Source organism: Rhinopithecus roxellana, chromosome 10 (genome assembly GCF_007565055.1).
Source record: "Rhinopithecus roxellana isolate Shanxi Qingling chromosome 10, ASM756505v1, whole genome shotgun sequence".
Classification (NCBI taxonomy): Eukaryota; Metazoa; Chordata; class Mammalia; order Primates; family Cercopithecidae; genus Rhinopithecus; species Rhinopithecus roxellana.
In genome coordinates, this window is record NC_044558.1 from 135,108,430 (window position 1) to 135,122,093 (window position 13,664).

The following is a 13,664-nucleotide window of genomic DNA, read 5'->3' on the forward strand; positions in this document are numbered from 1 at the left end:
TTTATGTTAGTCCCTGGGAGTAGAAGTTGTCTAGGCCACTCCATCACACTCTTCATAATACTTGTAATTTAATGCCGGGCACTTCAGTTAACAACATGAGCAGAATTATGCTGTGGTAATTGTGGAGGTGTGTGGCGAAGCAGCTGATTGTAAAATTTTAATCCACTCTAAATATGCATTGCACCCTTACTCAGTTAGCCTCTGATTCTTTGTGGCCTTTTGGAAAATGTATTCAGTATGTAAAGTTTTTAGAAAAAGCATTCTGAAATCTTCCTTTTCATTCAAGCCCTGTTTTTTTTTTCCCCCTCTTCCTGGCACATGACTTTTGTTATTTCAAGAATTGATACTGGAAACCACATTTATTGGAAAGATAGAACAATGGTATCAGTTAATTCTGGAAAAACAGTAGATGTCACATCAGATATGCCCTGGGGAGCAAGGTTATACAGTTTGTATTTTTTCTGCTTCTAAATCTGAAGGTATTATTTTCTTTTTCAGTTGAACCCTGGGTGGCCCCATCTAACACTTTCGGATTTCAGCTGACTTTTATTTCTATTGTATTTGGATGAAGAATCAGGAAATTCTATTGGGATTACATATCTTATGGTTATGCTGAGATTACGAGAGACACCACTTATGCTACTACATACATTTCGAAATGATGTTTTTAGGTTTTCTGTTCTTTGTGAGCCTCTTCGTGTGTCTCTTTCATGACTTGCATGTGAGACAGCTGAGGAAGAAACAATCTATACTTCGTTTCTCAGTCTATACTTCCTTTGGCATTTATACAACGCTTAAATATACTGAAACATGATGTTTTTTAAAAAGTGTCCGGGGACAGGAGGGAGGGGAAGAAATAGTAAGTAAGCATCAATATATGCCGAGCACTGAGCCAGATGCTGGGGAGGTTACAAAATGAATTATAGGCTCTGCCCTGGAATAGAAGGTAACATTATACGAACAAGCAAACTCACAAGTTAGTAAGATCAGGACAGAAGGTGTTAAAATGCAGATAAGTGAGGCTAGTCGGCACTACCAGGGGAAGTCACTGTGGCCTGAGTGTTTACACTTTCGGAGGAAGAGAGACAGACCTCAATAGCTAGGGGTGCCCCCTACACACTCACAAAGCTTTGCCTGCCCCTGGGTGTGTGTCTCCTCTCAGTGGAGATACCAGTATCCACTGTGCCTTGTGAGTCATTATTTTCTGTTTGATAAGAAATAGTTTACTTTGGCAAAAATGTGCTTATACGCTTAACATGCCTGTCTTACCTCTTTTGTGGTAAATGAACCAAATTGGATTCTCATGTTTTCTGTTTGACAGTGACAGCTGTGCCAGATTCAATTCAGGCCCCTCGGACTTGTGAACACTTGTGATTTTCATTTATCCTCAATATATCATTCTTAGAGAAGATCAGCCTTACCCATATTATTTCCTTTTTCAGACAAATGGACACCTACCTGGGAATGGAGATGTGTATCAAGAAAGGCTGGCACGTTTAGAAAATGATAAAGAATCCCTCGTTCTTCAGGCAAGTGATTTTTAAATACTGTTCTTTCCTTGCAGCATACTTACAAAGACTTTTAAATTGGGGTGGCAAATTCAGATTGCTTGCAGCAACCAGACTGCTAATAGAAATAAGCCTGGTAAACCATCTGTACACAATAGGGAGTGTTGAGGATTGGGGCAGAATGATGGTGTTTACGCCCAGTTTAAAAGGAGCTGCCATTAATCATCCTCAGCTCTTCCAGGGCCAGTCTGAATACAGGCACAATGTTGTCTGATCTGTTCTAAAATTCAGATATATGAAGATAGCATAAAATCTGAATATATGTAAGTTTATATTTCTGAATCTGAAATCTGAGTACATGTATTTAATTTTTCAATTTTAAAAATGGTAACCTGTGTGAGACAAAACCGTGACTAGAATCCTCCTTGTGGGCTAAATTTGAATTTGCTTCTTCATAATGTTTCAAATGCTTGACAAACATTTTTCTTTGGTATATTGAGCAAAATGAAATGAAGTATGTTTTTCTTTGGTATACGGAGCAAAATGAATTGAAGTATATTTACTGGGTGATGATTATTGGGGAAAATCTCAGAGATCGGCTCTAAGCACTAGAGTTGAAGGACTAGCCCAACAGCTCCTCATGGACCTTTGAGTATATTGAGCTGCCCCCTGGCTTTGAAGACATCTGTGATCAGTGTCATCTTCAAAGAGCTCATGGAATTTGAATTCCCTGGGTTTTGTGTGTGTGTGTGTCTGTGTGTGTTTTTTGTTTGTCTTTTTGGTTTTTTTTGTTTTTTTTAAGATGGAGTCTCGCTCTGTTGCCCAGGCAGGAGTGCAGTGCAATCTTGGCTCACTGCAACCTCCACCTCCTGAGTTCAGGCAATTCTTCTGCCTCAGCCTCCTGAGTAACTGGGATTACAGGCACATGGCCCCACGGCCAGCTAATTTTGTATTTTTAGTAGAGACAAGGTTTCGCCATGTTGGCCAGACTGGTCTTAAACTCCTGACTTCAAGTGATCTGCCCACCTTGGCCTCCTGAAGTGCTGGGATTATAGGTGTGAGCCACTGTGCATGCTTCCCTCCCACCCCCCGGGGTCTTTTTCTTATTCTTCTTGAAGTATCAAATTTTAATAATTTCTTGATAATTTCTATTTCAAACATTAACTTTGTTTCCTCTCTTCTAATACTATCTCCACCCTGTCCCCCAAAAAGATAACTTCTGTGCACGCTCTCTCATAAATGGTTGAAGTAGCTTTAACCAAAAAGTATTGTACATTCCTAATCTACACAAATTTTCTCCAAATTGTATAGGCCTCCTTAAATCAAATAGCAACATATAAATAGGAATGCGAGGGACCACTGTCTTCCTGGTACTTCTCATATTTTTTTTCTTTAAAACCATATGAGTGGTAGGATCATTCCTTTTGTTGTTCCATTTAGAGAAATAATATATGCAGTGGAACCCCAGTTCTTTTTCACTCATTGCATGATTTTGCTGTAAATACAGGTAAGTGTGTTAACAGACCAGGTGGAGGCTCAGGGAGAGAAGATTCGAGATTTGGAGTTTTGTCTTGAAGAACACAGAGAGAAGTTGAATGCCACAGAAGAAATGCTGCAGCAGGTATGTGCAGAGGCCAGAACCAAGATGGGATTTCCCTGCTGAACTATTTGAGATGCTACATTTCTATGTTGTGTTTGCTCTGTTGTAGCAGTAAGTTTCTTGATTCACTTAGACCAGCACATTTAAAAAAAACGAGAGTAGCAGAGTCTCAAAACACATGCACACAATATAAAGTGTTTATGTAATTAGAATCTGCAACAAAATGTCAGTAGTATTGTGGCTTATTTTAATTTTCTTTTTTTGCATTCAGATGATTTCCTCTCACCCATAAGTATATGTTTTATAATTAAGAAAAAATATAATAGTAAAAAAATCTAATAATCCAATTTTAAAATGGGCAAAATATTTGAATAGACATTTCTCAAAAGAAGACATACAAATGGCAAACAGACATATGAAAAGGTGCTCAACATCATTGATCATCAGAGAAATGCAAATCAAAACTACAAGAAGATACTATCTCACCCCAGCTAAAATGGCTTTTATCCAAAAGACAGGCAGTAACAAATGCTGGCAAGGATGTGGAGAAAAGGGAACCCATGTACACTGTTGGTGGGAAAGTAAATTCGTACAACTGCTATGGAGAACACTTTGGAGGTTCCTCAAAAAACTAAAAATAGAGGCCGGGTGTGGTGGCTCATGCCTGTAATCCCAGCACTTTGGGAGGCCGAGGTGGTTGGATCACGAGGTCAGGAGATCGAGACCATCCTGGCTAACACAGTGAAACCCTGTCTCTACTAAAAATACAAAATATTAGCCAGGCATGGTGGCGGACGCCTGTAATCCCAGCTACTCTGGAGGCTGAGGCAGGAGAATGGCGTGAACTCGGGAGGCGGAGCTTGTAGTGAGTCGAGATCGCACCACTGCACTCCAGCTTGGGCGACAGAGTGAGACTCCGTCTCAAAAAAAGAAAAACTAAAAATAGAGCTACCATATGATCCAGCAATGCCACTGCTGGATATATAGCCAAAGGAAAGGAAATCAGTATATTGAAGAAATATCTGCGCTCTTGTGTTCGCTGCAGCTCTGTTCACAGCCACCAAGATTTGGAAGCAACCTAAATGTCCATCAACAAATGGCTGGATAAAGAAAATATGGTACTTATACACAATGGAGTACGATTCAGCCATAAAAAAGAATGAGATTCAGTCATTTGCAACAACATGAATGGAACTGGAGGTCATTATGTGTAAAATAAGCCACGCACAGAAAGATAAATATCTCATGTTCTCACTTATTTGTGGGATCTAAAAATAAAACAATTGAACCCATGGAGATAGAGAGTAGAGGGATGGTTACCAGAGGCTGGTTAGGGTAGTGAGGGATGAAGGGAGAGGTGGAGGATGGTGAAGGGGTACAAAATAATAGTTTCCATGAATAAGGCCTAGTAATTAGTAGCATGTCAGGGTTACTATAGTCAATAATAATTTAATTATATGTTTGAAATTAAGAATATAACTGGATTGTTTGTAACACAAAGGGTAAATGCTTGAGAAGATGGAGACCCCATCTTCCATGATGTGATTATTACACATTGCAAGCACGAATCAAAACATGTACCCCATGAATGTATATACCTACTATGTACCCACAAAATTAGAAAAGAAAATATCTCTGTAAGGTCGTGGATGGAGTATGCACTTGAGCAAAACCTCCTAGGTTTCCACTCCTGCTGTGTCTTTATTTTTTCTTTTTCCCTGTATGACATTAGGCAAGTTCCTAACCTCTCTGTTACTATGTTTCCTCATGTTTTGATTAAGGATAATAAGAATTTCTACCTGATAAATTTTTTGTGAGGATTGTAACAGTATTTGTTACAACCGGTGCCTGGTGTATAGCAAACATAGTATCATCATAATCAATGTTATCATCAGACTGAAGTATATATGTGGTTTATGCATGTGTATCTACGTAACATATGTCTCCCTCAGTAAACTGACATGTGCTTATTTCTGCTCAAAGGAGGGTAACGGAAGTGGATGGTTTTTATTTATTTATTTATTTTATTTTATTTTATTTTATTTTGTTTTATTTTGTTTTATTTCTGAGACGGAATCTTGTTGCCCGGGCTGGAGTGCAATGGCAGGATCTCGGCTCACTGTAACCTCCGCCTCCTGGGTTCAAGTAATTCTCCTGCCTCAGCCTCTTGAGTAGCTGGGATTATAGGCACCCATCACTATGCCCAGCAAATTTTTGTATTTTTAGTAGAGACAGGGTTTCACCATACTGTCTAGGCTTATCTCAAACTCCTGACCTCAAGCGATCTGCCTGCCTCGGCCTCCCAAAATGCTGGGATTACAGGCGTGAGCCACCATGCCCAGCCTCAAATGAATAATTTTTTTAAAGTGTGTATATTCAGTAATTATATTTTACCATATCCTCTACTTGATAGGTGCTGCTTTGTGCAATCATAAATGAGGTAAATTCACATGTGGCTGTTTATAATAAAAGACTTTTTGGATGTATCTCTTAAATTCTAATAGGAGCTTCTAAGTAGGACATCCTTAGAAACTCAGAAGTTGGATCTGATGGCTGAAATATCTAACTTGAAGTTGAAACTGACGGCTGTAGAGAAGGACAGACTGGATTATGAAGATAAGTTCAGAGACACAGAGGTGAGTGATACAGTCTCCTCTCTCTCTCTCTCTCTCTCTGTGTCACTCTGTCTCTGTCTCTCATACACGTACATTCCTAGGGCAAAGTTGAAATTCCCTGGAGGTGTGCAAGGCATTACTACATGCCCTCATCCTGCTTCATTTTAAGAATAATCTTTCATTGCATTGACTTTTTATCACTAAATGCTAATGGCAATTTTTATTTTTAGCCTTTTGATACGAAATATTAATACTTTTATTAACCTTTAGAAATGTTTTTGACTTTAGGGTATTTGGAGCATCCATCCATCCATACTGGTTTTCTTAATTTTGTAAATAATAGGCTTAAATACATGGTTTCACTAGTAGTTATTATTTAGGCACACTGATTATTTACTATGTAATTGGATTTTGAAAATCTGTATAGAAAACATACTAACATTCTATACTCACAAAATCACAGAGCTTTTTTGAGATCTTTTAATTTGACCTGCTTTTGATCTATTTCACATGTAAATCATTCCAATTAAATAAGACTCACTGACTTCTACAAAACTCAGGGTACATTCTATAACTTGAAGTATCCATTTTAGTGGCTTAACAAGCTTTATTGTTTGTTCTATTTTATTAATTCAGGCCTTCTAGTTTATTTGCTGTGTGACATTTGGCAAGTTCTTAACCTCTCTGTTGGTTTTTGGTGGAGAGAGAGAGAGCATATCCATTTGAAATATATTCATTTGAAATGAAGTATAAAGAGTTGCAGAAATTCCTTTTCTCTGAGGGCCATCTCCCCTCCTTTTTTCTTCCTATTTTGTTTCCTTGGTTGGAGTATGGAAAGGTGTCATGCTGGATTAGAAAATAGGTACCAAGGAGAGAGGAGAGAAAATGGCTTACTTATTTTTCCCTTCTGTTTTTATTTCAAACATGTATTTCATGCTGACTATAAGCCAGCATGGTACCAGGCATTACATACATTATCCACTAGAGGAAAGTTCTTTATAGATTTGGAAATGCGTTTTACTCCATTGCTATTTTCAAAATTAAATTTTCTGTCAAAGATTCAATTATAGTGGAAAGTCTTGATACATGTCTTGCTTCCTCGATAGCAAAAGGAAATCTTTCATATGGTTCATGTTTTAATTTTTTTTTTTTTTTTTTTTTTTTTTTAGAAATAGGATCTTACTGTGTTGCCCAGGCTAGTCTGGAACTCCTGGCCTCAAGCAATTTTCCCATTTTGGCCTCCCAAAGCACTGGGATTAGAGGCATGAGTCACCATGTTTTAATCTTAAATCTCTTTGTCAGTCGCCTATATGAGCATGTTTCTCATTTGATCAAAACTGGGGCTTTTAAAACAAGATGTAGAAAGTCACCCAATTTAAAATTCTTGCCTTTGTGCTTTCTCTAAAAATCTGTTCTGATATTTTCCTCTTTCTCCTCTTTTTGTCAGGTCCTAACCCTGTAGTCGCTAAGTAAGGTAATAGTAAAACTCAGTCAACAGATGGACAATATGGCAGTGGAGCTAGCTCTGCTGCAGGGAAGAATTGATGGTAGATGTGGATAGAGATAGTCTTCTACATTGTGTCTGCAAAGTCAAGGGGAAATCTTCATCTGTTGTTAGCTTAATTTGGATATGAGATGTTAACCAAGTATTGGGACTGAATTGCAGTAGATGTGTCATTTATTTTAGTAAGAGGCCAGGGCAATATTTATATCCCTTGAGTTTGGCTGCTTTTTTTTATCAAACTTTTTTTCCCCACTTTTTCATTGTTTCACTCATGCACTCTTAATCATATACAAAGAGATCTTGTCATCAAACTTCCAGTACACTCAATCCCTGATAATCTTCTAATAAAAATTCAGTGTTATTTCTAAAACGTATGCACATACCCGGAGATTAGAGCATATGTGGTAAACTTTGTGATGTTTCATATGAAAATAATTAAAATAATCTTCACTATTAAACTAACTTGAATATTCTCATGTTCCTGTTATCGTTCCCTTAATAAAAATATTTTCCTGGCTGTTCCATGCATCCACAATATTTAACTTTCTCTTAGAATTTTAGATTATTTGGATATTAATTTCCAAGAAAATATTGGCATGGGGAAGAAGTATAGGCATTTCCAAAGGACTGAGGGTAAAATTCTTTAAACTTTGGAAGATTCAGAACTTGTCCCTGGCCTTGCTAATGGAAAATGATTAGCATCTTTCTACAGTACCCCCTTGTGGTAAGAGCATACATGTCAGAGACTGAGTTCCTGCAGGAGCCCTGAGGAGTTCTCTGAAAGGGAAAAGGGAAAGGGAACAGGGATTTTGTTTCTTAAAAGGACTGAACTTCTGATAAGAACTTGATTGAAATAATTTGTATTCTGTTTTTTAAAGTTTTACATTAGGGAGCCATTTCTAGATTTTCCAGCTTGTGTTGTCTGGGGAAGATATGATTTCAGGTTGGAAATGTAGACCATATTTAAAGTATTGCCATGAAATATAGTTGAGTAGTTTTTGTTAAAACAGATAAATTATCCCAGTTTACAATTCCATTTTTTTCAATTGTTTCTTCTTTGCATATTGGCACTATTTCTAAAGGAAGGGGTAAAGTACAACAATAGCAGATAAGAATTCAATGCTATTTCTTTTTTTTTTCTTTTTTTTTTTCTTTTTTTTTTTTTTTTTGAGACGGAGTCTCACTCTGTCGCCCAGGCTGGAGTGCAGTGGCCAGATCTCAGCTCACTGCAAGCTCCGCCTCCCGGGTTCACGCCATTCTCCTGCTTCAGCCTCCCGAGTAGCTGGGACTACTGGCACCCGCCACCTCGCCCGGCTAGTTTTTTGTATTTTTTAGTAGAGACGGGGTTTCACCTTGTTAGCCAGGATGGTCTCGATCTCCTGACCTCGTGATCCGCCCGCCTCGGCCTCCCAAAGTGCTGGGATTACAGGCTTGAGCCACCACGCCCAGCCTCAATGCTATTTCTTAGCAATGAGAAAGTAGGAAAATATATATTTAAAAAGATCATATTGATGAATATCACTAAGGACTCATATTATGCAAGGATGATTAGTTTAGATAACTGGGAAAAGCTTATTTTTTTTCTTTAAACTTGAATTCTGACCTGTTAGATGAGAAATCACAAATATGTTATTGAATAATGTCAAACAGTTCTTGACCTAATTCATAAGAAGAAAATAGATATCATCTAAGTGAAATATTGTGCCATTATTAAGGAGTAATTGTATAACTATGATAGGTAATATTTTGCCCCATTTTATAAGAGACCACAATTTAAAAGCCTGTGAGTTTACTGGGAAGTGTATTTCATTATAGCATCCCTTCTCTTAGCCTTTGTGAACTTGAATCATTACACTTGGAAGCTTAAAATAATTGCTATTTACAAAGATTTATTTCTTACAGCATTGTTCTACTTGTAATTTTTGGCATTCGTGGACAATTTTGTCCTGTAGTCTATGAATTTATGAACCAGGAATACATGCATATCTTTGTAAAAAGAGAGAAACTGGCCGGGTACAGTGGCTCACACCTGTAATCCCAACACTTAGGGAGTCCGAGGAAGGTGGATCACTTGAGATCAGGAGTTCAAGACCAGCCAGGTCAACATGGTGAAACCCCTGTCTCTACTAAAAATACAAAAATTAGCTGGGCGTGGTGGCAGGCACCCGTAATCCCAGCTACTCGGGAGGCTGATGCCACCCTGGAGGTGGAGGTTGCAGTGAGCAAGATGGCAGCATTGCACTCCAGCCTGGGTGACAGAGCAAGACTCTGTCTTTAAAAAAAAAAGAGAGAGAGGGAGAGAGAAGCAAAAATACAGTAACCATTGTAGGGATCTTTGTGGCTTGTAGTAAAAATAAGTCATCTCCCACGCAGAGTATTTGAGTGTCTCTTTTGGTGGTGTTAATATTGCTTAACACTCTAATTTCCTTTCCTACTCTCTGGGCTCTGAACAAAAATACACCACTATTTCTCAGAATACTTGAACAAGTTTTATGAGCAAATTGGTTCTTTAAAAAGTGACACTAAATAAAATAAAAAATGGCAGAAAAGGTGCAAAATTGTGTTGTGTCATGTAAACATTAGGATTGGTTTCTCTTTCATTTTCTAATTATAAAATTAGGTGAACAGAACCTCATCTACTTTCCAATTGAGAATTGTCATCAAACTTACAGTAAACTCAATCCCTGATAAGCTTCTAATAAGAATTCAACACTATTGCTAAAACGTATGCACATACCCAGAGATTAGAGAATAGTTGGGAAACTTTGTGATGTTATATATGACAATAATTAAAATTGTCCTCAAAATTAAAACTGATTTGACTATTCTCATGTTCCTGTTATTCACTTTGTAAAAATAAAACATTTTCCTGGCTGTTTCATGAATCTTAAGGATTCATGGGCTTAAAGGATTTAATTTTCATTTCATTCTCCCATATTGGGTTGGCGATCAATCCATATTTTTGTGGACAAAGGAAGAAATTACAAATTGTTTTAATAACTGTGTATCACTGAGAAGGTTCAAAAGGTAAATGGCTTCACTAAAGAATGTGATATATTTAAAATATGAAATAGCATTCTATAAAATAGAATAGCAATAGCACTCTGTGAAATAGCATTCATAGAGTCATTTTTAGGATAGAAATATCTGACAAATAATAGATATTAAGCTACATTTCTTAATCAAAATTATAGTCACCTTTTATTTTCATAAGCCCATCACTTTAAGGCAGAGGCATTGGGGATTTAAAGGAATGTTTTAAATGGAAAGATGCTTTCGTTCTTAAGGAGGTACATTTATTTCCATTTGTCTCATCTGATTCATACAACTAACCCTAGGAGCTGGTGACTTCTTAAGATTTCCAAGCTGCTATTTTATAGATGTAGGTAACTGTGTTACCACTTTCCTAATGCACTTTCATGTTTCTGCTTGGACAGGGACTGATTCAGGAGATCAATGATTTGAGGTTAAAAGTCAGTGAAATGGACAGTGAGAGACTTCAGTATGAAAAAAAGCTTAAATCAACCAAAGTAAGTTTTTCTCACAGGTTAACATTTTCAAACAAATGGCTCCACTGTTCATCTATGCCCAATAATATAAATAATATATTTTCTACTTAGTATATGATAAAGAAGGTATTTTAAAAGTAAATGAAGTTCCCCCCAAGCTGGAAACCTTCTTGAATTTAAACACCACTGATCTGAATTTAAAAACAAGGCTTAATTCTTCTGACAGAACATAACCTGCCCTTTCTCTGAGTTGTATCTAACCTCCTTTATAAACTGGTACTATTTTCTTGGTTATTTAGTTTGTCTTTTTCTATCTGTAGTTTTCTTTCACTCCTCTGTCTCTCTACCAGTCTTTAATGGCCAAACTTTCTAGCATGAAAATCAAGGTGGGTCAGATGCAGTATGAAAAGCAGCGGATGGAACAAAAATGGGAGTCACTGAAGGTGTAGTAGACGTTGGGTGATGGGGTCCGTGGCCTGTTGCTTTCTGGCTTGTGTTGTTTTGCTGTGATGATGTTTTAGTGGCATGTGCATTCATTCTGTGTGTGTGTCACCTGTTGATTAAAATCACCTCAAGCTGATTGAAGGGAAAATGGGATCCCTGATGTTGTTTTCAGAAATACATGAAATAATTAGTGAAATATAATAAACAGGTAAAATGAAGGAATTTGTAAATTAAACTCTCTTAGACTGAGACCCAAGCCTAGTAAAATAATTGTAAACATTCGCTTGTGAAAGAATTCTGTTTCGTATCCACAGTAGAGGTCACTTTCCTCTTTAGTGACTTTCTTGATGGTAAATATACAGCAGTTGACATTATCATGGCTACGAATAGAAATGACTGCTGAGAAGCAGCACAGTGAGAACAGGTTCACACTTCCTGCCAGTGCTACTGAAAATTTTTTGTACTTGTCCACTGTGCTCCTACCAGAAGTCAAAACTATAGGGCCAACTGCCTCACCTCACTGGAGAACTACGTCTTCTCATAGTACTAAATATAATAAATGTATCATTAGGGATTCTGAAAGTAAAATGTGATATTGAATATAAAGCATTGCATAGCTGTATTTTCTGTGTTAAATACAGCCAGCAAAATTTGTTTGCTAAACCTTCTCTTTACTGAAAGGAAACTGAAAATTTAAACATTAGTACATAGAAGGATGGACTTGAAATCTTATACAGTTGTGTAGTTAAAAATTAAAAGAGGGCTTAAATATCTGTTTTCTAATTTATTTTTTCCCATTGTTGTAGGAGATTCTGTCCTTTTATCTTAGTGATGAGGGTGAATTATTTAGTTTCATGATTTGGCTAAAGTTGTTGATGACTTGCTCCCTTACCCATTAATGAAACTCTGTGCTTGTCAAGGAGGCATGAGTGCCAACTTGAAATGCCGAATAAATGTCAAGCTAGTCTTTTCCAATTTGCATTTTATTTTGCTTTTATGACACTAAGTATCTAATTTGATTATCTTCCTTGATTAACTTGGTTATATTTTTAATTTAATGTAAAGATTTAAACCTTAGGGCTATCCCATCCCTAATTACACTTTAAAAGATCTCTTTTTCATTTGATTACAAAGAAACTTGTAATAATTATACCATAACTATTATAAACAGAACTTCTGCTAATAGTCTTGCTTTTTGCTTTTCATTGCCCTTGTCTGATTTCTGATGCTTGCATCTAAATTCTTACAGATTTGTTTCATTCATAAAACCTGATTATTGATTTAAAGAGCTAATGTGCTCTCTGAATGTTCTTTTTTAGTCATGATCTGCTATTTTTAAATGAATTTGTAACTTGTAGGATGAACTGGCATCTTTAAAAGAACAACTAGAAGAAAAGGAATCTGAAGTAAAAAGGCTACAAGAAAAATTGGTTTTCAGGATGAAAGGAGAAGGGGTTGAAATTGTTGATAGAGGTAAGAAGATATATTTCACATTTGTCATCTCATTTTTTTAAAGTCCTCCAAAATCTGTAAAAGAAACCGATGATAGTCAATGTGTAGTTTTAGCATCAAAGAAAGAGTAGCAGAATCCAGTCAGGCCCAGAACCACAGGGAATTCTCCAAGACTCTTTACCATGACTGGGAATCCATTAACTTCCTCTTCAGCAGCTGGAAAAGGGGAATTCTGTACTTTATTTGGTGTTTAGGATTACTAGACTGTAAATTCTCATCACAAGAATGGACTTGTCTCAATTGCAATGCAAGGGAATGTATGCCAAAAGTTAAAAAGAACCATCCCTGTGTCCCAGGATTGTTGCCCTCAGAACTGAAATTAGATAAAGTAAGGGACTTAGAAACTGTTCTGCCCTTTTGACAGAAGAGAAAAATGGCTCTGTATCTTTGGAAAAATTAGTAAAAAAATTATACCAGGGATTGAGCCCCTCTACCTTTTAGAAAAATAAGCTAATTCTGTTTTTGGAAAAATGCATGAATTTGTCCAAATCTTTTTTTCATAACTGAAGAGGTTCGTTCTGAGTATTATATGGACCATAATTTCTAACAAAGTACGTTGTACGTGATAGAAAATAGCCCAAATGAAATATATTTTTAAAATTATATTTGGAAATATAATGTACATAACATCTGGCAGCACTAGGTTAAATTTAACCTTTCTTTGTAATTATGAATGATGACTGTGGCACTATGAGATACCAAAGCAATTCCTGACTCATTCAAAACAGTACAAATTCCAGTTAGTGTAGCTTTGTTACATTTTTATCTGTCAGTATGAAAATTAGTAACATTGTCTGTCCAATGAGGGACTTGAATTACATTATCTGTAAAGTCCTTCTTGGCTCTAGAATACCATGGCCTTATATACCTGTAGGTATCCCAATTCCCTGTCCATCAGAAAATTCATCAAACCTGAGGAAAATGGATTCTCACTGCCAACCGCCTCTCCGCCCCAGCCCATCACCTACTGTT

General features: G+C 36.9%; 1 protein-coding gene across 15 annotated transcripts in view; it reads left to right on the forward strand.

The window, feature by feature from the left end:
- Positions 1-13,664, forward strand: part of PPFIBP1 (PPFIA binding protein 1) — a 181,314-nt gene that overhangs the window by 128,771 nt on the left and 38,879 nt on the right. For 8 of the 15 annotated variants that reach the window (XM_030939444.1, XM_010379868.2, XM_010379874.2 and 5 more), the window contains exons 5-10: positions 1,443-1,529; positions 3,016-3,129; positions 5,613-5,744; positions 10,665-10,757; positions 11,087-11,179; positions 12,539-12,653. In XM_030939444.1, the coding sequence (XP_030795304.1) occupies positions 1,443-1,529; positions 3,016-3,129; positions 5,613-5,744; positions 10,665-10,757; positions 11,087-11,179; positions 12,539-12,653 (634 nt within the window). The remainder of the gene's footprint in view (positions 1-1,442; positions 1,530-3,015; positions 3,130-5,612; positions 5,745-10,664; positions 10,758-11,086; positions 11,180-12,538; positions 12,654-13,664) is intronic. The other 7 variants (XM_010379875.2, XM_010379876.2, XM_010379877.2 and 4 more) reach the window with 2 other exon arrangements.